Raw genomic sequence first — 22,445 nt, forward strand, 5'->3', positions numbered from 1 at the left:
TAAAACAGCTGTCATTCCATAGTAATCATCCGTCATTCCACATTATGACACTGGTGTAGTGGGGTACAGTTATTGGGCAGCACATATTCAAAGGATGTAGTGTGTGGGATTAAGGGATTTTGGAGAAATAAGGGTGTTTTATGAGAGAAATTCAAGTTTTTACTAATATTTCTACATTGACATGGTATATAAAACAGCTGTCATTCCATAGTAATCATCCGTCATTCACATTACGACACTGCTGTAGTGGGGTACTGTTATTGGGGAGCGCATATACAAAGGATTTAGTGTTTGGGATTAGGGGATCTGGTAGCAATAAGGCTGTTTTATGAGAGAAATGCAACTTTCTATTGATATTTGTACATTGCTATGGTGTATAAAACAGCTGTCATTTCATAGTAATCGTCTGTCATTCCACATGTAAAACATGACAAAGTATCTTAGCAATAAGTGTGTGGTAGATAGAATTCACAAGTATAAGATTTTTTTAAAATATACATACAATTGTAATTTTCTATCATAGCAGTCACTGGCATTTCTTTTAGCAGACTGGAGCTGTCAATCCTTTCAGTAGGTCCCCTGTGATCCAATATGTTCCGGCTCCTGTTTCGCATATGACACAGTTCCCATTACATTTACCCCAAGACTGAAACAACAAAAACAATATTAAACTTTGCTTCTATCCGAAAACGAGACGACTATGATGACAATGATGATATTGAGGAGAACGGCACCGCTTTAATAATGGGCGTGTTTGACAACCACGTTTTACTGACAGTTAGTTCCGGGTGAAAGGGAAGCACATGGTGCCGGAGGAAGCGGTGTGTCAGTGACTGTGTGGCTGCTGTATGATGAGCTAGTCGGTATGTCGGTGATACACGCCGGTGCCGGTGCACCCGCCTCGGTGTTCCGGGAGATCAGCGCGGATGATGAGGAGCAGCAGCCGGCAGAGATCGAGTCCCTGTGCATGAACTGCTACCAGAATGTGAGACCTTACCGGGGGCAGCAGGACATATATTATATTATTAGTAGTAACAGAACTTATACTACCACCAGGTACCCCCCAGCTTCTCTGGGGGGTACCTGGTAGTATAGGTTCTGTTACTACTAATAAGTACAATCTAGGCTGTTAAAGTGGTTGAATTTATTCCACAAACAATAGATACATATCATTTGGATACTTGTAGATTGTACCATCTTCTCTTGTATCAGGATGTTAGGAGAATTGTTTATATAATTAGTTTAAATAGACTCAATCGCTGATTTATTTGACCACATACTGTTTAAAGTCTGGGCATTAAAGATGCAAAATTTATATTTGACAACTTTCTCCCACAATGTGTCCCTTGCTGAATGGCAAATAAAGACGACTGTAGTGTTGCTTTTCAGAAAAGGGCTTACATTTTGGCCATTGACCCTTTTTCTTGCATTCTTAATGCTAGTAGAAACATAATTTGCTATGCGGTTTTACTTGCATTTTATTAACTTGTTAGAGCTCACAGGAGGACTCCTGATGCATTTAAGTGCATTAAATACAAAGATGGAATAAGAAAAATACCAATGTGTTTGATACCTAGAAGCAACGGTTTCCAGTGTCTGACCTGTTTATATTAAGCGTTAGAAATACTTGTAAAATGCACTTAAAGCCACCAGTGGACATGAAGCCTTAGGGCATAATTTATCAAGCATAGATTTTTAATATTGTTACCTCCAGCAAAATTGCAGAAAAGTTGTGATTTTAAACAAGCCATGCTTGAAAAATAATGTCTTTAGTGTGTTGTGTGTGTGTAGGAATGGATTGTGCAAAAGTAATATAATCTGTGTATGGCAAGAAATATTCAATTGTTAGGTGTATTATTATATAACTGAATATCTATCATATGCAAAACATACAGTACACTACCTAAGATGAAACATTGGCACATGCCCTTCTAAGATCACATCCCTTTGTCATTACAGTTTGGGACTATTGGGAGGTATGTGTGTATATATAGTTCCATACCAGAACAAATTTTACAGTCCCATATACTATTGATGCACAGGCATATCACAGTGTATGTAGGAACATTTTGTTATTTAAAATCTTAAACCTCTCAATAGCACAACTAGGCTTGTGATATATGTGAACATGCTGAAGGCATAGCTTGTTTGAGACATTGTATCTGATTACTCTTTCTATGCAGGGGATGACACGAATACTGCTTACCAAAGTGCCTTTCTTCAAGGAAATAATTGTCAGTTCATTCACATGCGATTCATGTGGCTGGTGCAACACAGAGATCCAGTCTGCTGGGCGGATCATGGAGCAAGGTGTCCGCTATTCGCTCAGTGTCAGAAACAAGAGGGTGAGGAGCTGTGGGGCAACACAATCCATGCAGAATGTTAAAACCATTGTGATAGGTTGTGAGTTATAGCCTAATGCAAGATTTCTGGGGGGAAGTGGAAAAAGGAAAAAAAAAAAGTTAAACCACTCCTGGACAAATCCTAGTTTCCATAGTGATTAAAAAATTTCTGTGGGACTTCCACATGTTTAATAACAAAATTGCTGGCTCCTAATTTTTGGATACATATTTCCAGGTTTGACTTAAACTGTTTTTCACCATCATACAACTCTTATTGGTTTTCTTTGTTATATCTTTCTGATGTCATTGTATGTTTTTGTTTTTTGCCTTTATCCCAGCCAAGCACTGTTTACATTCCTTGCCCTTGTATACAATCTACATAAACTACTTTCTATTGCTAAAAAAAAATAGAACTATGTGTTTAGTAACAATTTCAGGAGGGCATCTTCTGAATGTGGAAAACTGTTTTAATGTGTTTGGCCTGAGGAAGAGCATATAATCCCTGTGGGGTTTGGATTCCCAAATTCCCTACTCGGCTACCATCAACAGATCATGTTTTGAGGAATCTGCATACGTTAATGTATTTCATTTGGTCCCACTTTCCCACAAGGCCATCCTCAAAATGTGTCCTGTTGAGGGTACTTAGTGACCAAAGCTGACAAACGCTGCCCTTGAGAATGAGAGAGTGGTGAGCAAGCACATTTATTGTGGCTCTCTGGGCAGAGTGGCCTCAAAGAGAAAAGCAGGTTCCCTTGTTTGCCTGAATATTGTTGATGAGTTTGTGCACAATAAGGGAGATTCTATTCAGCATGATGTGTCTCTGGAACAGTCTGTGGAGACACATTGACATGAGGTTCAGGCTGAAATCTTCTCTCATTTTCCTTGCTCCTCGTAGAGGTGCCCAGAAAAATGAGCGAAGATTCCTTACCGTAATATCCAGCAATGCACAAAGGGCATCTCCCCCGGATAGAATCTCCCCCAATGATGTCTGTGAAATGTTTGGTCTAGCACATGCAGAAGAGAAGTTGTGGATATAAGTATGTATAGAAGTTAGTCACTCTGCCCCAAATCCACAGATTTCTATATACACAGTCTAATGTTTCTTCTGTTCAGGATGTGAACCGTGAGGTGGTGAAAACAGACTATGCAACAACCCATATCCCTGAGATTGATTTTGAGATCCCTGCTTGTACGCAGAAAGGAGGTGCGTATATAGCTAATCGCCATTATGCATATATAGCTAATCGCCATTATTGTATAGTGCAGAAGATGCATGTAATGATTTAACATATCTCTGTTCTCTACTAGCCCACACTACAATTGAAGGAATCCTTGAAAGAACTGTTGTGGGTCTGCAGCAGGAACAGCCCCTCCGCCGGGTAAGGATCTAGTGTATACTAGACTGCAGTCTGAAGAGTCTGGTATACAGCTATTTATACAGAACACCCAGTAAGATTTGGGTATGGTGGGCTAAAAAGCCTTATAATGTAAATAAATTACAGTAAACATATTAAAACACTATACTGTTGTATTACTACTGAAAACCAACACATTTATTGATTTAAAAGAGCACTAAACTATCAGTATGATTTTGTGGGAGGAGAACTGAAAAACTCCACACAGCGACCTACCTAGTGTAGTGGAAAAAACAAAGGGATAATTAGTACAGCAAATAACTGAAGGGGCGGGGAAGTTGAAGGAGAAAAAAAAATTGTAGATTACATAAGTAACTGTTTTTGCTTCATATTTGCTGTTGAAAATTCATAAATCGCCTACACTATTGGGGGCAAGATCTATACCCTACTGTACTGTAGATGCAATATATTTACTACAGAATAGGTGTTACTTGAAGTATCAAAATTCAAAGTAGCCAAGTCATTGGGTCCAGATATATACATTATAAATAATATAATAGTATAGTTATCAAGCTGTGGCCCAGAACTGATCATTACTGTATTGGTTCTAAGTCTTGTATAGTGTTCACACTATTCTTAAATTACTTAATCTTTCATTATGGGGATATAGGCGTTCAATATAATGGTGAATATATGTCTTTTCCTATAGGCTGAAGATGCACAATTAGCAGAGAAAATTGATGATTTCATTGCAAAACTTCAGCGTATGAAGGCTGGGGAGACACCATTCACGTTTGTAAGTTAATTTTCCTAGGACTGGTTTGAGTGTCGGTGAAACATTCAAACATCATGTGTGTGTTGTGTATGCTAAGCTGGAAAAATATACAGATGTAGCAAGTGTAACGATTCTGCTGCCATTACATAGTCCATGCAGTACAATGTCTCCATACATACCATTGATAAGTTTTACTTGCAATACCATGGATAACCACATGGTTTGCTATTGAATCAGTTCTCACTGAATGATGGTTTCGGCAATACTGAATAGTATTCTTAAATGAATGAATCGCCAGCATCTGTGTTCTGAGAGGCGCTAGCTGTCTGTCAGTTGCAGAAAAACCCCAAACATGGCTGAGTAAAGGACAGAGACTGCACTGTATAATAAATAAAAATGACCACCCTGCCTATGGAGAGGTGTGGCAAAAATACAGTGTACCCCAGCCCTCTGAAAGTCCTGGGATTCACAACGACCATTGGTGGCTGTGGGGGCTGGTTTAATTAACAAGTATTGGGCCCACTGGAGTGGAAAGATTCCTAAGACTCCATGTTATACAAAAAGATCAGAAATAAATACACACCGCTTTAATTGAATAACAACTTCCACAAATCCTTGTTCGCCAGGTTTCTAAATATAAAATCATCTTTCTTGATCCTAGTCAAATAGGAAATAACATCATATTTTTTTCTTCTTTCTTAATCTTATGTAGTCCAAATAGGGGGGGGTAAAAACGCCAATAAATAACGACCCAAATTAAATTATTTTGATTGAGATTAACTGGGACTCTACTGCCAGCCAATCACAAAAGATTTCCATGCTGGCTACTTGTCAATCCTGACTTTGCCATGGTGGGTGTCTGAGGTTTTTTTTATTTTATTTTTTTTCCCATTGTGGAATACTTTATTACATAAAAAAATAAAGTCTTTATTAAGTAAAGTGGTGGACAAGGGTTTTGGGTACTTATTTATTCAATTAAAGTTAAATTTTAAATTATGTTATATATTGTACTTGTTTGCTAGCATCGGGTGGGTTTTCACTATAGCAACCCAGGCAGTTTAGTGCTGAGGGTGGTTGAGGATTGGGGGCATAGACAGTGCTGCCTTATTTTTTTACACCGTACATCATCCGTGGTCTGAATGAGTAGAGGTAACTGTCAATGATGTGTGGATCTCTGCCATTCAGCAGTGTGTGTTTTTTGTTTGGCTGTGTTGTTGTTTTTTTTTTCCCCCTGAAATAAAGTGAATGTCATTTACCTCCACTCACACCACAGATGCTTCCTTAGTTTAATTCAGGATGGGAATGTGGTTATTTGATGCACAAAGCACAGTATGCATGCGCTACATGTTCATCTTATTTGCATATTTGATTCTGTCATGATGGCAGAACTACATAAGTGGAAATTTAATATTATGCTATAAAATGATGCTTATATCTCTGGTATGACTTTGTACTGCTTGTTCTTTGGGTGTTTTAGTTGATTCATACACAGGGACAGCAACTCAAACATTTTGTTTTTTGTGTCTTTAGCCATATTTATCCAACTTCCTGCAACCTTTCTATTCATTGGTCTGTCCCCTTTGAACTAATGTCAGAGTTTCTGTGACATCACTAAGCCTGTCCCTGTGTGTGAATCAACCAATGGACACTGTGCATTTATGCTAAGCAAATCTGTCTAGCTGTCAATCACTGTCAACTTGTTACGTCGGTGAAGCCCTCCTTCCTAACGTGACAACCTGCTGATTCTCTTTCAATATGTTTAACTAAGAACAGGGCAAAGTGTAAAGAGTATCACTTCTGCATAGTCTTTCAGTTTTAACTAAGACTATTTGAATCTGTAGCTGTTTTTTCCTTGATATATGCTACAAACGTTATTTTGGGCTTTTCTTTTTTTTTTTTTAACAGGACAAAAAGTTTCTTTAGAATGCTTGGATAAAACAAAGCTGCTTTCTATAGACATGTGAGGGAAAATTATGAGATATTTCTGTACTGTATTAGCCAGCAAGGTGTGCAGCCGGACATCGAGACAATATCCGGCAGTACCTTGCAGCTAACTGAATTTTTCCCCTATGTATCTATTAAATGTTTGGTCTTTGTGTGTGGGCCAATAATAAAGTGTATAAGATACAATACATGAAAGCATTTTTTTGTTTCGCCCCCGCCCCACCTTTCACCACAGTGTTAACATTCCATAAAACAGGATTGTGGCATTCAAAGCTCATATCAAAGTGTATTAACATGAAGGGAGTTGTCGGAGAACTGCTCTGGGTCATCAGTAGGGTTTCAGACAGTGGCTGTGGCACACTACACTGCAGTCTAGTGGACAATGTTTGCTTGGTTTGTGTTTCTAGGAAGTAAACGGGTATGAATAAGTGTGTATGGGAGATGGGTTACTTGTTCACTGTGTGTGTTTACATACCAGAAGCAGGTAGACCTTATATATTCCAGAACTTACAAGGAGATGGCTGAATTGGAGGAGCAATAATTGGAATGTAGAATGCACGTCCACTGGAAGTGTCCATTGTGGTTTTAGTTCTGTAATGTTCTAGATTGATTAAATCAGCATTTATGCATGGGTTAGGCACAGACATTGTGTAAAATCAGTCACAGCTTCTAATATATTATTGGTGTATGTCCAAAATTAATCTCTTCTAGGTCCTAGATGACCCCTCTGGAAATAGTTTTGTAGAAAATCCATTTGCCCCCCAGAAAGATGAAGCCCTTACAGTCGCACACTACAGGAGAAGCAAAGAACAGGACTCTCTACTAGGGATAGAGGTGAGATCAACATTATTTTTTGCCAGTGACTATCTGTGTTGCTATGAACAATTTGTGAGTGGCTCCATTTCTAGTTTATCTAAACAAAGATTAAAATGGAAAATCATAATTTTATTAGCGTAAATTGGAAATTCTGTATGTACTTTTGAGAATATTTTTTTCTCTTGTTGGAAAGAGCTTGAATGGCCAGCAGAATTCTGAAGAGACCCCTGAGGTCAGTACAGAAGACATGAGAGATGAGGTAAGATGCTCTACTGTGAGGCATACTTTATCTACTTCAGCCAGTTCATTTATAGATAATAGGTACTAATCCATCATTGCATTAACAGAAGTAGTCTTTACATAAGTCATCTTCAGTTACCCTGCTACAACATCCTCTTGTGATCTATAATCACTCCCTGGCTATACATGGTTTCCCCCGATTGCCAGGGATAAATGTTTTCTGCTAGCAGAGACATGTGCCATTCCAGAGATACTCATACAGTAAGTCCCTCATTGTGCACTTCAGGCAACAGTGCCACAAGAATTTGTACACTTAGGTTTATAGGAAATGTGCTGATTGGACAATCCACATTTTACTGCAGCTTTTCCAGTCACCTGTAACCTGGCACAAACTGCTCACTTATAGTATATTCTCTGGACACGGTGCATAGAGGGTTTAAAGTGGTGACTCCGGAGGTGCATTACAGAAGAGGGTTTCAGGGGCAGGAAAAGGCAGCAGTTGTTGGAGGGACAAAGCTAAAAGTTATTCGAGGCTGGTGTACTCTTAAAATGTACAAAACGATTACATTCTCCTTTCCTACAGGTGCTTCAGTTTCCAACGAACTGTCCAGAATGTAATGCTCCTGCAGCCACCAATATGAAATTGGTGCGTATCCTTTGGAGTTAATTTGTGTCTGTTTAGTAAAATAACATTACATGAATATGACAGATTTCTGCGATTAGTGCAATTGACATTGGTTGAATGGAGATTAGATTCCCTTGACACTGTGTATATATCTGCTTCAAGATAATGAACTTAATTCATAAATTGTGTATTGAGAGCTAGGCAGCGATTTGAGGAGAACACCATAGGCTGAGCTACTCTGTGCCTGGTGAAGGAGAACGAGGGTGCCACCTGTGCCCCCATCTGTATATATGTAGTCACAAATTGTGAGTTACATTATTCTGACTTTTGGCAGTGGCTGGATGTGACTTACATTGGGGGCCAGCAATAGGGGGAGGTGGGGAAATTGTATCCCAGCCGTGATGGGCGCTATGGTGGTGGATGGCATCCACTTGCCCTTTCAGTATTGACTTCCTACTTTTTCAACTGCTGGCTTTAGTGTTCGTGTTAATTGATTCACGTTTCCATGTACTATAAAAAATAAATAAATAATAATTTCATTACACTATGGAAATTGAAATAAATTAAACTTTTTCCAGTTTTATTTACAGATTCCACCTTACAACATTCAGCTAACAAAAAAAGGCAACAGTTCTGAGACTTAATACATAATGATAAACTTGGAGAAGTGATCGGTCTCCTGATTTAATACTTTGTAGAGCCATATTTTACTGTAATTACAACCATCATTCTGTTTGGTTATGTTTCTACCAGCATTGTGCACTTAGATTGTGAAATACACTATATGGACAAAAGTAATCAGACGCTTGACCATTACACCAACAGGAACTGTAATGACATTGTATTCAAATACATATACTTTAATATGGAGTTGGTCTCCCATTTGCAGTGATAACAGCTTCCACTCTTCTTGGAAGGCTTTCCACAAGATGTTGGAGTGTTTCTGTAAGAATGTGTGCCCATTCATTCTGTAGAGCATTTATGAGGTCAGGCACTAATATTGGACGAGAAGGCCTGGCTCGCAATCTCCGTTCCAGTTCATCCCAAAGGTGTTTGATGGGGTTGAGATCAGGGCTTTGTGTTGGTCAGTCAAGTTCTTCCACACCGAACTCATTAAGCCATGTCTTTATAGTCCTTGCTTTGTTGCCACAAAGTTGAAAGTATAGCATTGTCCAAAATGACTTGGTATGCTGAAGAGGATTGCCCTTCCCTGGAGTTCAGGGGCCTAGCCCAAACCTTGTAAAACAGCCCCATACCATTTTCCCCCCTCCACCAAACTTTACAATATTTGTGTTTACATTAATGCCAGTGGAAGTTCAGAACTCTTCAGTTATGGAATCAGCAGAGCGTTGGTGACTTTTACACACCATGCGCCTTTGCAGTCGTTGACCCTGCTCTAAAATCCCTCACTTTAGTAATTGGTCTTCCATTTCGTTGCTGTTGTTCCTAAATGCTTCCACTTTCTATTATTATCACTTACAGTTGGACCGTGGAATATCCAGCAGGGATGAAATGTCAAGAACCGTCTTATTGCAAAGGTAGCATCCTATCACAGTACCACACTTGAAGTCACTGAGCTCTTCAGAACGACCTATTTTGTATCGCAAATGTTTACAGATGAACACTACATGGCTAGGTGCTTGATTTTATACATGGCAACGGGTCTGATTGAAACATCTCAATTCAATAATTAACAGGTGTGGCCAAATACTTTTGTCCATATAGTGTATTTGTTCATTCTTCCTTGCAGAATTGTTCAAGTTAAGTCAAATTTCTTGGTGAGCGGCTATGGACTGCTCAGTCCATTCACAGATTTTTTTTTTTTATCGGATTTAGGTCAGGGCTTTGACTTGGCGAGTCAGGGACTTTTACCTTCCTATCCTTAAGCCACTGCATTGTTTTCTTGGCTGTATGTTTGGGGTCATTGTTGTGCTGGTAGGTGAACTATCTGCCAATCTTCAGCTGTCTAGAAGAGGGCTGCAAGTTTTTCTCAAGAATCTGGGTGTACTTGACAGCATCCATTTTCCCTGCAGTTCTGACCAATCACCCAGTCTGTGCTAAAGAGAATTACCCCCACAACATGCTGCTCCATCCATGCTGCACAGTAGGTATGGTGTGTTTTGGGTGGTGTGCTGTGTTTGGTTTGCGCCAAACCTAGCGCTTGGAGTTCAGTCCAAAAAGTTCTATCTTGGTCTCATCTGACCAACCTTTTGCCACATGGCATCGGAATCTTTAGTGTTTTTTTGCAAAGTGCAAACGAGACTGAGTGTGGCACTTTTACAGAAGAGGCTTTTTTGCCTAATTTGTGCCTTTCTACAGTTTTATCCTTGAGCCGTTTAAAAAGCACCTTTCCAAGCACGGTGAATTCTTTGCCTTACCGTACACTATTAGTAATGAAATTCTGAAGAAATGAAAACCACTATAATCGATGTCAGCTGGTGGGCAGTTGGCCTGTTGGTCATTGGTTGTACCTGAGCACGTTTACAATGGTTACTCTAAGAGAGTGATTACTTATCCAAACCAGGTATTTTAGTAACTCGATTATATTAATTGTTAAGAATTTTTGCAAATATTATTTTCATTTTGATGTTGAGGGTTATATGTAAATACAGCAGGAAAAAAACAAAAGGTAATTATTTTGACAGGGTGATATGATGGTTTTGTATAGGCACTTTACCTCACAAAAGAGAAGTCTCATTTTAACAGCATTTCCATCTTTTGGTTTGTTTGTTTGTTTTTTCAGTGGTACCAACTTTCGCTAACTTGATGATCGCCCAACTCCTAAAATCCCTCAGCCACTTTATTATCATTAACATTTATATGCAGCCAGCAATTTTTGCAGCGCTTGTGAAGGAAACCACCACTGGTTTAAATTTAAATTCTAGGTGGTAGCAGCATTTCGAGTTGGGCTCAGGGGATGTTTGCTAGGTGGTACTTTAGGCAGAGGTATAAATTGACAACTGGTTACATCTGGTTCGTTTCCTTAACTGAATACCAGAAATCCCTCACTTTAAAGAAGTTGTTATAATGGCAACAAACTGCGACGTCTGCAACCATCGAACCAATGAGGTAAGCTTTAGCTTTTAATTTGCCTTATTTAAAAATATACAAGAGATCGGGGATGAAACCAATTCTGTTTTATTTCAGGTCAAATCAGGAGGGGCTATAGAACCTCTTGGTACCAAAATTACTCTTCACATCACAGACCCATCTGACCTTACTAGAGATATCCTTAAAGTAAGTATTATGTTATCAGAGTTTAATTGGCATGTACATAGAAACACAGAGCACTTACCATATCAAAGTTGGTAATTGGAAACGGCACACTTTATTTATTAACCGTTTTTTTTATAGCGCCTTCAAATTACACAGTGCTTTACAGAGAATATTTGATAATTTATCAGTCCTTGCCACATGGGAGATTAAACGATTTCCCTACCACATGGAGGCACGCAAGCCATTTAACCTGCTATGTATGTCTTTGGAGTGTGGGAGGAAACCGGAGCTCCCACAGGAAACCCACTCAAACACAGGGATAATATACAGACTCCACAAAGATCGTGGCCTGGATGGAATCAATGCTAGGACACCAGTGCTGGGACAACAATGCTAACCTCCTGTGCCACAGTGCTGCCGACATTCAAATGTTTCAAATCTTTTAGGGAGTTGTTTAAAAAAATATTTACACTTATATTACAACATTTTACCATCATTTGTATTTACTTTAAACTTTAGTGCACTAGTAGTTTTGTGTATTGCTTTCCAATGGATGAACAGTCTATTGACGGTCCCTTTTAGCACAGTTAACACCACTATAGTCATACTTGCAGCACTTGGAAGATGTTAATTTTTGCTATTTTGATTTGGCAGTCTGAAACCTGCAGTATCGGCATTCCAGAACTGGAGTTTGAGCTGGGAATGGGAGCTCTAGGGGGCAAGTTTACCACTCTGGAGGGACTCTTGAACGATATCAGAGACTTGGTAAAAGATTATACTGCTTCTGTTCCATGTGCCCTCTTACATGCTATCCTAAAAGATCATTATCTTCTGTGTTCGGTGTGTTTATCCATTGTATGTTTGACTTTCTCCATGTGGTCACATAGGTCACTAGGGTAGTTCTAAGTATGCAGGCGTTACCGTTGTCTCCTATGTTCTATAGCACTCTTTTCATTTAGCGTTTGAAACCAATTGCAGCAGCTTATTCAGGAATGGGAAGAAACCGTAAGGATACTGATCTCACCGAGCTAGCATATACTTAACATAGTGTAGATCTACAGTAAATAAATTGTTGAGGGAAAATTAGTCAAGTTGCTGTGTTCAAAATGGATTCTAGAGGTAAAAATATAGTTAAGGGGAGGGGGGGGGGGAGGGGAGTAGCCATTAGAAAGGAAATTGCAATAGTTAATGGAGAAGATTGAGTGTATGAAGTAAAGTTTTTGTAGACTTGTGTGAGATGTGCAAGTTCAGTAAGAGGTTTCCTAGATGCATGTAATAGGATTGGGAGACAGAACTGTTCTTTGTTCCCCACATCCAATCTGAGTCAGAGAAGGCCCCCTAGGCCTGTAGTCAGGGAAGGCCCCCTAGGCCTGTAGTGGGGGAAGGCCCCCTAGGCCTGTAGTGGGGGAAGGCCCCCTAGGCCCGTAGTCGGGGAAGGCCCCCTAGGCCCTCCTTGACTCAGCAGTGTTGGTTTTTCTAGTTGTGTTGTCAACAGAAATAGACATATAACTAGGCTCTGTGGAGTGTTTGGAAGCTCACAAGGCCCAGTAGGTTGTGTAAGGAAAGGAAGCATGTGAGTTGAGGTAGCCTCTCATGAAGCTTTTGAAGAGTTGAGAGATGGATCTCTAATGTGAGAGAATTTGGATTAGATTTTTTTTTATTACAGAATAGAAGTAATTGGCTTTACGCTTCAATGATGTTGTAATGTTTCCGGTGAAGAGGGAGAGGTTACAGAAGTTAAGGTGGGGATGAGCTAATGAGGGTCAGGTCAGGTGGAGAAGTAGTAGCATGTGAAGAGAAGAAAAAGTAGATGCTGCATCTTCATTTGTGGGATTAAGCTATATAAACAGTAGCAACGTTCATAAACTAATATGATAATGACTTATTAACATAAACTGCAAAAAAAAAAAAAAAAGATTTTTAGAATTCTCCTCTGCATGATCATATCTGGTTTTCAATTCTGTAGAATGAGTTTGCAGCCATTAAGTCAATTTTGTTAATTCTCCAGGTGGTTCAGAAAAATCCCTTTACCATTGGTGACAGCTCTACATCAGACAGAACAGAGAAGCTGCAGGAATTTGGCAGGAAAATTGATCGGGTAGGTTGATGGTTGCTATGGCAATGGGGCAATGCATCTTTTGCCTCTTTAGTGATTTTTTTCGTTTTGCAAATTGTGGTGATGTTCATTATGCTTTAATCAAGTTTATTGCAGAAAGTTAAGACTCTTTTGGTTATATGAAGTAAGACGTGGCTTACTCTGCCCTCTTACTTCATGTCCAGGTCTAGCTCAGGATTCCCAAAACAGTCATCTTGGTAAAACAAATTGTATAGTGAAACTTATGCCTGGGAAGCTTATACATAACATCTTACTTTGCTTATCCTCCTCGTCCTCTCCACGGCTTTTGACAACATGGACCCTCCCTACTCTACTTCCTTCATTCAATTGGCCAACTTCACACTGTCCTCTTTGGTTCACCTCCTACCTATCCAACCGCTCCTTCTCCAGCTGCTCCTCCCTGCTTCCGATAGCGGTCCCTCAAGGATCAATCATCTGCCCCCTGCTCTTCTCTCTGTACGCATTCTCCCTTGGTGAAGTCATCAGCCACTTCAGACTCCAGCATTACCTCTATGACGACAACACCCAAATCTACCTCTCGTCCCCTGATCTCTCCCTTTCCCTCCTCTCTGCCATCTCTTCCTGGATATCGCAATGCTTTCTCAAGGTCAACATGGCTAAAACTGAACTCTGTTTCCCTTAAAACCCACCTCTTAATTAAAGAGAAATTCACTGACTAATCCCTTCTCCATCCTATTATCTCCCCCTTTTCTATGCCTCTTTTGATTGAATTGCACCCCACTTCAGATTGTGAGCTCTCTTCTTCTGTGCCCCCTTCCCCTGCCCTCCTCTACATGTGCCCCAATGATGTCCCTCCTTTTCTTCTTACTTCCTCCATGTCTGCACTCTACCAGGCAATCTGTTTCTGTTAGCCCTGTATTGCTGTATATGGTACTCTTCACATTTTACAATTGACAACTGCATTGTGTCTAATTTATATTATCTTTTTGTATTATGTGATATTACACTATCTGTCTTGTTTTCCCTTCGTCTCACCCACTGTACGGCACTGCTAAAGCCTTATGGCACAATATAATTAAACTGTAATAATAATAATAATACTTGCTACACTTTTGACTGGGTATGGTCTGCTTTCCACATATTCTTTCTTTTTGTGCAGATCCTAGAGGGACAGGTGAAAGCTCATATTGTTCTGGATGATCCAGCGGGGAACAGCTTCCTCCAGGTAAACCCAAAATGTTCTAAAGTGGAAGTCCGGTAAGGTCCAATACAGCAAGAGTTGTCAGTGCATACATGCTAATAGTGGCATATCTTTCTCCTTTATAGAATGTTTATGCTCCAGAGCAGGACCCCGAAATGACAGTAGAGAAGTATGAGCGATCATACGAACAGAATGAAGACCTTGGACTCAATGACATGAAAACAGAAGGCTATGAAGAGGAAGCGACAAAATGTGGTTGTTAACTTTAAATTACACAAACCACAGTCTCCTAAAAAACCAATAGAGACATTGGGTCGTTTATACTTTTGTTATAGAAGTGGATCACAATGTTACCAGCAACTACCTCCATGTATGTAGTGCATGGCGTGCCATCTGGGGAAGATGTTACTGGATAAAGAAGATGGCTGCTGTTTTTGGAGCTGAGCTTTTAGATTGACATATAAACACATGGAGCAGAGGTGCTGTAGACATCCACAGCCCCATATCTTGCAGTCTAATCCTAACACAGAATTGTTCTTTAACTGTAGTGTGCTCGGGGAATGTTTTTTGTTTTTTTTTTTTTGTTTTTTTTTTATTCTTTTCAATTCTATTTTGCACACTTCTAATGGTGGCTTTCTCTAAACATTTGAGAGACGTAAAGGAGAAGTTTCAGACATGACCCACACTGTCGGATATCACACAGCGTTGGAGGTGTTATCTTTTCAGTATTTTAAGTTTAACATGGAAGCATAGCCACAAAGAAACATGTGGTGGTATTTCTTTTTATATATTTATTTTTGACAAATCAAAAGCAGAAAATAAAATCCTTACTTTACTGACTTGTGTGTTTCAACTTATGTGTGTACAAGGTAATCTCTATACTTTGATGAGTGGAAGGGCATCAGTGTTACACCAACATGCATGTAGGAAATAGGAGAATGGAGAGCTTCAAAAAAAGAAAATGGTTTATCTTTCTGCTTTATTTCTATAGGTAAAGCTAAACACTGATAACCCTCCTTTTTAGCTTTCTGTTCTTTGTGTGAAGCAACACTAGTGACTCATATAATTCCCTGTTGATTTAAAGGGAAGTATGATTTTTGTTTTGTGTTAGTTATCAATTGTCAAACATCCCTTAGTTTATAATATCCAATGATTAACCTTGTTTGCCCTGAAAGTATTGGTTATTGATGCTGCATATTGATGGTTGTTGGTGGAGTCTCCTGTTAGGACCTAAACGGACTACTTTTAGTAAGGGAGGTATAATTACTTCACGTACAGTCATGGCCAAAAGTTTTGAGAATGTGAAAACCAATACTTGTGTCAAAGTTTGCGGCTTCAGTGTTTTTAGACTCTTTTGTATACTGAAGTAAAATTTAAAAGCATTTCATAAGTGTCAAAGGCTTTTATTGACAATTGCATTAAGTTTATGCAAAGAGTCAATATTTGCAGTGTTGACCCTTTTTTTCGAAGACCTCTGCAACTCGCCCTGGCATGCTGTTTATCAACTTCTGGGCCACATACTGACTGATGGCCGTCCATTCTTGCCTAATCAATGCTTGGAGTTTGTCAGAATTTGTGGGGGGGGGGGGGGGGTTTGTACACCCACCTCTTGAGGATTGACCACAAGTTCTCAAGTGGGGAGTTTCCTGGCCATGGACTCAAAATTTCGATGTTTTAATCCCCCAAGTTATCAGTTTTGCCTTATGGCAAGGTGCTCCATTATGCTGGGATAAGCATTGTTCATCACCAAACTGTTCTTTGATTATTGGGAGAAGTTGCTATTGGAGGATGTTTTGGTACCATTCTTTATTCATGGCTGTGTTCTTAGGCAAAATTGTGAGTGAGCCCACTCCCTTGCCTGAGAAGCAACCCCACTCATGAATGGTCGCCCGGGACCCAGCATCCTCCTCTCTCTTGCTGCTTCTCACTGAATGTCGGGCGTGACGTCATCACGCCAGGCATTCAGTAAGGAGGGAGGAGGATGCTGGGTCCTGGGCGCCGCTGGATTGGTTATTTTGTTTTTTTTTTCCTGGCCACAGCACCCCTGTGACAATGCCGCGGCACCTCTGGGAGCCTCGGCGCACACTTTGGGAACTGCTGCGCTAGAGTGTACTCATACATTTTTTTTTTTTTTTTTTTTATTAAGATGTCTGTCTAACATTTATTAAATTATAATGTTTGTATTTGAAACAGGAGCCCTGTCCAAATATTCTCTTGTGCAACATGCTATGACTGGGAGAGTCTTTACTGTTAGTGTGATTAGGACTGGTTATTTTGGCAATGGTGCTGCTAAAATTGTTATTGTAGTTGGGGTTTTGCCTTTTATTGAAGCTGGTTTTTGTAATGAACCTGTAATAGTGGTAGACTGTTAGATTTAGAATCACCTTCCAAAATGGGGACATTTGTGCAGGGTTCTTATCAATCTCCTATTTAATAACACAAAGATTATTTACAAGTGGGGAAAGAGAATCCTCCTTTCTGTGTAGCCAGGGCCCAAACTCTTCAATACAACTCTCTCTAGCTGGTTCTCAAATTCAGGTAAGAGGTGGGAGTATTTGCTATACTGTGCATGGATTGTCCAAGTGGACAGCTCTTTAAACCAAGAAACGAACTGCCACTGACTCTGACATGTCCTTGCATTCTGTAAAGAAACTTATTAAGGTTTATTTAATAACTTTATATATAGTTTGAAAATGTGCATTAAACCATAGCAACCAATCAGACACTTTCTTTCATTTTCTACCTTGCTTTAGACTGATAATTAATACTTGGTGATTGCTTGCTGTGGTCCAGTACAATTTTTGGCACCTATATGCATGGTTAGGAAATTAATATATTATTTTTATTATTATTATTATTAATTTTTATTTATAGGGCGCCACAAAGTATCCATAGCGCCGTACAAGGACAAACAATGGCACAGTACAAGGTGAAACCGCACAGTACAAGTAACAGTAAGCACTATAACTCTGGGGGCTCAGGCACAGCATGAAAGAGAGGGAGGGAGGGGAAAAGTGAGTATAGGCAGGTAACTATGGCCCAAGAGGGTGGGCACGGATGACAGGTTGAGAGTCACTGAGGGGAGCGGAGAGAAGCGAGAGGAGACAGAGGGACTGAGAGGAGGTGAGCTGAGTAGCTGGAGAGCGCAGTTAAAAGTGATGGAAACAGAAGGTAGGAGAGCCCTGCTCAAAGGAGCGAACAATCTAAAGGGAGGGGAAGACAGACAGACACATGGATGAGACGGAGAGACGGGAGAAACGGAGACTGAGTCGAGGAAGGGGGAGAAGGGATGAGATAGAGAGGTAGCCGACCGGTGGGAGTTTAGGCATGAGACTGGAAGGCTTTAAGGAAAAGGTGGGTTTTTAATGTTCGTTTGAAAGAGGACAGATTAGGGGAAGTTCTGATGGAGCGGGGGAGCTTGTTCCAATGGAGGGGAGCGGCACGGGAGAAGTCTTGGATACGTGCGTGAGATATTACATTTTGGACTACATAGTTTTGCATATTTTGGTAAACAAACATTTCAATTTGATTGTGAAAATGAAGTGCTTTTAAAATGCTTGACTACCTACTTTTACTATTGTAAAGGAGTCTGGGAGAACCAATCGGAATCTGCAGTGTGTGTGTCCCATTACCCACACACTTTGTAGAGTTACACACCCCCCAGTTATCAGCCAAGACTAAAAAGGAGGCCTGGGAATACCTGAAAATCATGCTGGACTGATCTGGAGGGTTACAGTATTGCGACGTGGGGGAATGCTAGGCATGGACAGAGATGGCAAGTTATGCAAACACCGTGCATGATGTCATGACCCAGACCCATGCCACATCATCAACGGCACCTTATGTCATTTCTGAATCAGTCCGTGCATGTGTTGACATGGAAAGTGCATTACAAACAGCAGTGGAGGCCTGTTTTGTGTATAGCAGTCATCAGTGCAGTGCAACACAGCATAGCAAGTGACTATGGAAATTGCATGTACCCCACAAACAAGTCTAAGAGCAACAATTTTAGGGAAGACCTAGTTAGTGGTGCTATGTTTCGATCTCAAGATTCGTCCTCTTCTTAGTACCCCTATGAACCTGTAGGACAGAAGACGAATAAAGATTATAGTCATGTTTGTGGAGCATGTGAGAAGGAACTAGCAAGGACTATAAATAAGCCCTCGAGGGCAACTTCTGAGCAATTAAAATAAAATAATGGACTGGATAATCTTTTGTAACAGATTTGTTTGCACTTTAGGGTTAGAGGCAGATCACAGATTATGTGCATCTGGTGGATATTGGAGGATCCTCTACTCCAGGATCTTTATATTCATTAGGGGAATATGAGTACTCCTTTTATAGTGAATAAGGTGAGATCAGGGAAGTGCCCAGAGCTTTTAATATAAAAGTACTACTTAAACACCTTATTAAGGCAATGTAGATACAGGACATTCCAGGCAAGGCTTCATTACAAGATTCCTTTTCTTTTTTGGAGGATTATTAACTGAAGCATAGAGTCTTTGTGGTACATGAAAGATTTGATCAATAAGCAATGGGAACAGCTGGATGGACATCAACCCAATCCATGAATTTCCAGGAGTCCTTTCCAATGTATAGGACGATGAAAAAAATGTTTTAAGACACTTCATGTTTCCTTGGGAACAGAGATTAAGACCTCAGCTTTCAGGGCTCTCTGCATTAAGAAGTCCAAGACAGAGGTAATTAAGATTGTTTATCAGCAATATTGATGTTCTAGAGAAAAGAGTTTATTTCCTCTGTGAAGCATTGTTAAATTCAATTACACTTTCCACCAGGAGTGTGAGTTTCACAGTAGCGCCTATAAAAATCATTTGGCTATGGCCTTTGGTGGCAGACCAACAGTCCAAGAATCATCTGACAATCCTTCCCTGTTAGCGCAAGAAGGTATATATTATTTTTTTTTTTCATCCTTCAAACAGCCGAAAGTTATTGTCCTGGCAGACAAGACCCTAGACAGTTTGGGGTTAATATTTCTAAACTGTCCTTTTAGGGATAAAGGAAGATGGACAAAAAAAATCCTAATCCCAGCGGTGAGTTAGTATCTGCCTAGGCAGAGGTCTGGAAACTTGCTACTCAGGATTCCTGAGTTTGGGACATTATCGACACTGGATATAAAATAGTTTCAAGCTACCCAGGAGTAATATTTTTGTAAAATCCCAGAACCCATATTCCCAAATGCAACGAAAAGTGGGATCAAGCAATTTACAGATATTGATGGAAAAGCAAGTCATCACTTTAGTCCCTGTCAATCAAAGACATGCCATTTATTTTTTATTTTTTTTATTCTAAGCAGTTCTTCTTTGTAACTGTGAGATTTGCAAACTATCCTCGATGTAAAAAGGCTAAAGCAGTTTGGGTGCACATAACATTTCCGCCTGGAATCAATCTCTCCTTCATGTAATACAGAGAGATTTTCTCACATCCATAGACTTATAGAATGCTTATCTCCGCATGGTAGTACAGCATCATTGTTTCCCCAGATTCTTTGTTCTGAGATAGCATTTCCAGTTTACTTACCTGCTATTATGTCTGTTTACATCAGCATGGACCTTCACCAAAGTACTATTGGTCCTCCGAAAGCAAGAAATCGCAGTCTAACACTAACCAGGACAGTCAAGGGTAATCTCTTTTATACAGATTGCAATTCAATTCTATAGATAGATAGATAGATACAGCAAGGTTCTTACTGTCAGAGGAGCGACTGTTCAAAATCTGGCACAGTAGATTCAGTTGCATTGATAAAAATCTATCTCCAACTGTTAGGCATGACATTTTTTACAATATACATCTTTCCATGAGAAAGGTGGCATAATAAGAAACCTGCTGAAACAACTATTTGATGTATCCTCATCATCAGTTATTTATATAGCACCACTAATTCCGCAGCGCTGTACAGAGAACTCACTCACATCAGTCCCTGCCCCATTGGAGCTTACAGTCTAAAGTCCCTAACACACACACACACACACACACTAAGGTCAATTTTATTAGCAGCCAATTAACCTACGGTTGTTTTTTTTTGGAGGTAGGAGGAAACCCACGCAAACACAGGGAGAACATACAAACTCCACACAGATAAGGCCATGGTCGGGAATTTAACTCATGACCCCAGTGATGTGAGGCAGAAGTGCTAACCACTAGGCCACTGTACATGTTGAGTCAGTTGGCAGAATCAGACACTATTAACAAGCACAGGTGCACAACAGATTAGGGGCAGGCTGGGCTGGAGAGCATCTGCCCCCTGATTCAGTCCCACAGTGGGCTGCCTTGGGCTGGGTCACCTGCATTTTTTTCCTTTAAAATATTCTTAATGGGCTGCTGGGTCAAGTCTTGATCCCTGGGCTAAAATTTGCCAGCCCTCCCCTGACAACAGATACAGTATAAGTTCCCCCCCAGCACAGGTACTCAATGCAAAGTGCTATAAAAAAAATGTTTCTTGAAGTGTTAAATGCAGGATTACCTAAAGATAAAATAGATGCTATAAACACTGCAGATTGTTTAAAGAGTGAAAAAGCACTTTAAGAGAAGAACAAGGGCACTATCCCTAAGCACATTGCCAAGAATGATGTTGAGGAAGAGACTGCAATTCCCAACGCACTGCAGTGCCCCATCCAGCCCATATGCAGAAGTACAGAAAACACTTGAGCAGTACACACATAGGGGTGTTGGGTGGAGAGCGCCGCACCCTTTATGAAAGGAAGGCTGGTCCCCGCAAGTACATTTCACCATCTGCAATCAAATAGGGAAAGGAGTAATTTTCCCCAGTGAAAATGTTGGGATCTGAACTACCAGATAACATAATTGGAATAGATATAGATGTGCCCTCAGGCACTTACGTTTTTGACTGTTCTGTAAGATCTTTCACGGTGTCTGCAGAGAAACCGGCTATAAGAGGGAATGCAAATGGTCCCCAGTGTACATTCTTCCTCCAGCGCAACATGTAAACCTCAAATAATATCGCATTCAAGGAGGTTTAAAGGAAATTGGAGAAACTGCAAGCATTGTTACAGGCAGGAGTGTTTTGAGAAGCTGACAGTCCCTTTAGCTCTCCAGTGTACCCCAAGAAGAAATTTTGCTTTTACTTAGGATGGAAGACAATATAGTCCACAGTATACACAATATTAAGGATTTGATGAACAGCAAGTACTATGTCGTCAATGCCCTATCTATTAGAAGTGTCATTATCCAAACCTGTAAGGTCCTTAGAGCCACTCTCCTGTAATATCTCCTACCTCCTCCTCCTGAGAGGAAAATTCTAATTCAGAGGCCCAAAGTATTGAATTTGATTAGACCACTGTTTCTTGTGATGTTTCGGAACTGAAGTAGACCCCATTAATCTCTCTATTGATGAAGAAAGTTGTGCTAATGCCAGAGCAGATTTCTTCAGACTTTTGGCCCAAGGTGGCTCCTGAACCCGTTTCAGAAACGCCCTGAAAATTACCCTTAGGGGATCAATAATAAAAGACCCTGAGGATTTTCTCACTTACCTCTTGTAGACACGCAGTGAGCCGTGTTAATTCAGGGACGAATAAAGCTAGGTTCTCCACCCAGGCTTGTTCTGAAACTTCTGCAGCATCACCCCAGATGTGTGCGGACTCTGGGTCCCAGCCTAACAAGCCACACATCGGGCATCCAAATGTTAATTTAACCTGATATTTGGAGCATGTGAAGTAAATAACTGGGGCAGATTTAGACCTGGAACCTGTCCCCTTTGCAGACATGGTGACTGTTAGACAATAGGGAAAGTAGCTGTAGAGCACAATCTATAAGTAAAAGTAGACTTGCAAATAAAAAAAATATATTTTTTTGTATATCAATTGTGACAGTAACATT

At 40.2% G+C, this 22,445-nt stretch overlaps 1 protein-coding gene across 1 annotated transcript; it reads left to right on the forward strand.

Annotated features, from left to right (window-relative positions):
• Window positions 1–780: 780 nt before the first annotated feature.
• ZPR1 (ZPR1 zinc finger) lies at window positions 781–15,430 on the forward strand. Its single transcript, XM_075190417.1, has 14 exons — window positions 781–985; window positions 2,184–2,345; window positions 3,456–3,546; window positions 3,651–3,721; window positions 4,407–4,493; window positions 7,128–7,250; window positions 7,426–7,491; window positions 8,056–8,122; window positions 11,096–11,166; window positions 11,245–11,334; window positions 11,968–12,078; window positions 13,322–13,411; window positions 14,550–14,615; window positions 14,717–15,430. Exons 1-14 carry the CDS (start codon window positions 866–868, stop codon window positions 14,852–14,854), a joined length of 1,353 nt encoding a protein of 450 aa, XP_075046518.1. The 5' UTR covers window positions 781–865; the 3' UTR covers window positions 14,855–15,430.
• The last annotated feature ends 7,015 nt before the right edge of the window (window positions 15,431–22,445 follow it).

Source organism: Mixophyes fleayi, chromosome 11, assembly GCF_038048845.1.
Source record: "Mixophyes fleayi isolate aMixFle1 chromosome 11, aMixFle1.hap1, whole genome shotgun sequence".
Classification (NCBI taxonomy): domain Eukaryota; kingdom Metazoa; phylum Chordata; class Amphibia; order Anura; family Limnodynastidae; genus Mixophyes; species Mixophyes fleayi.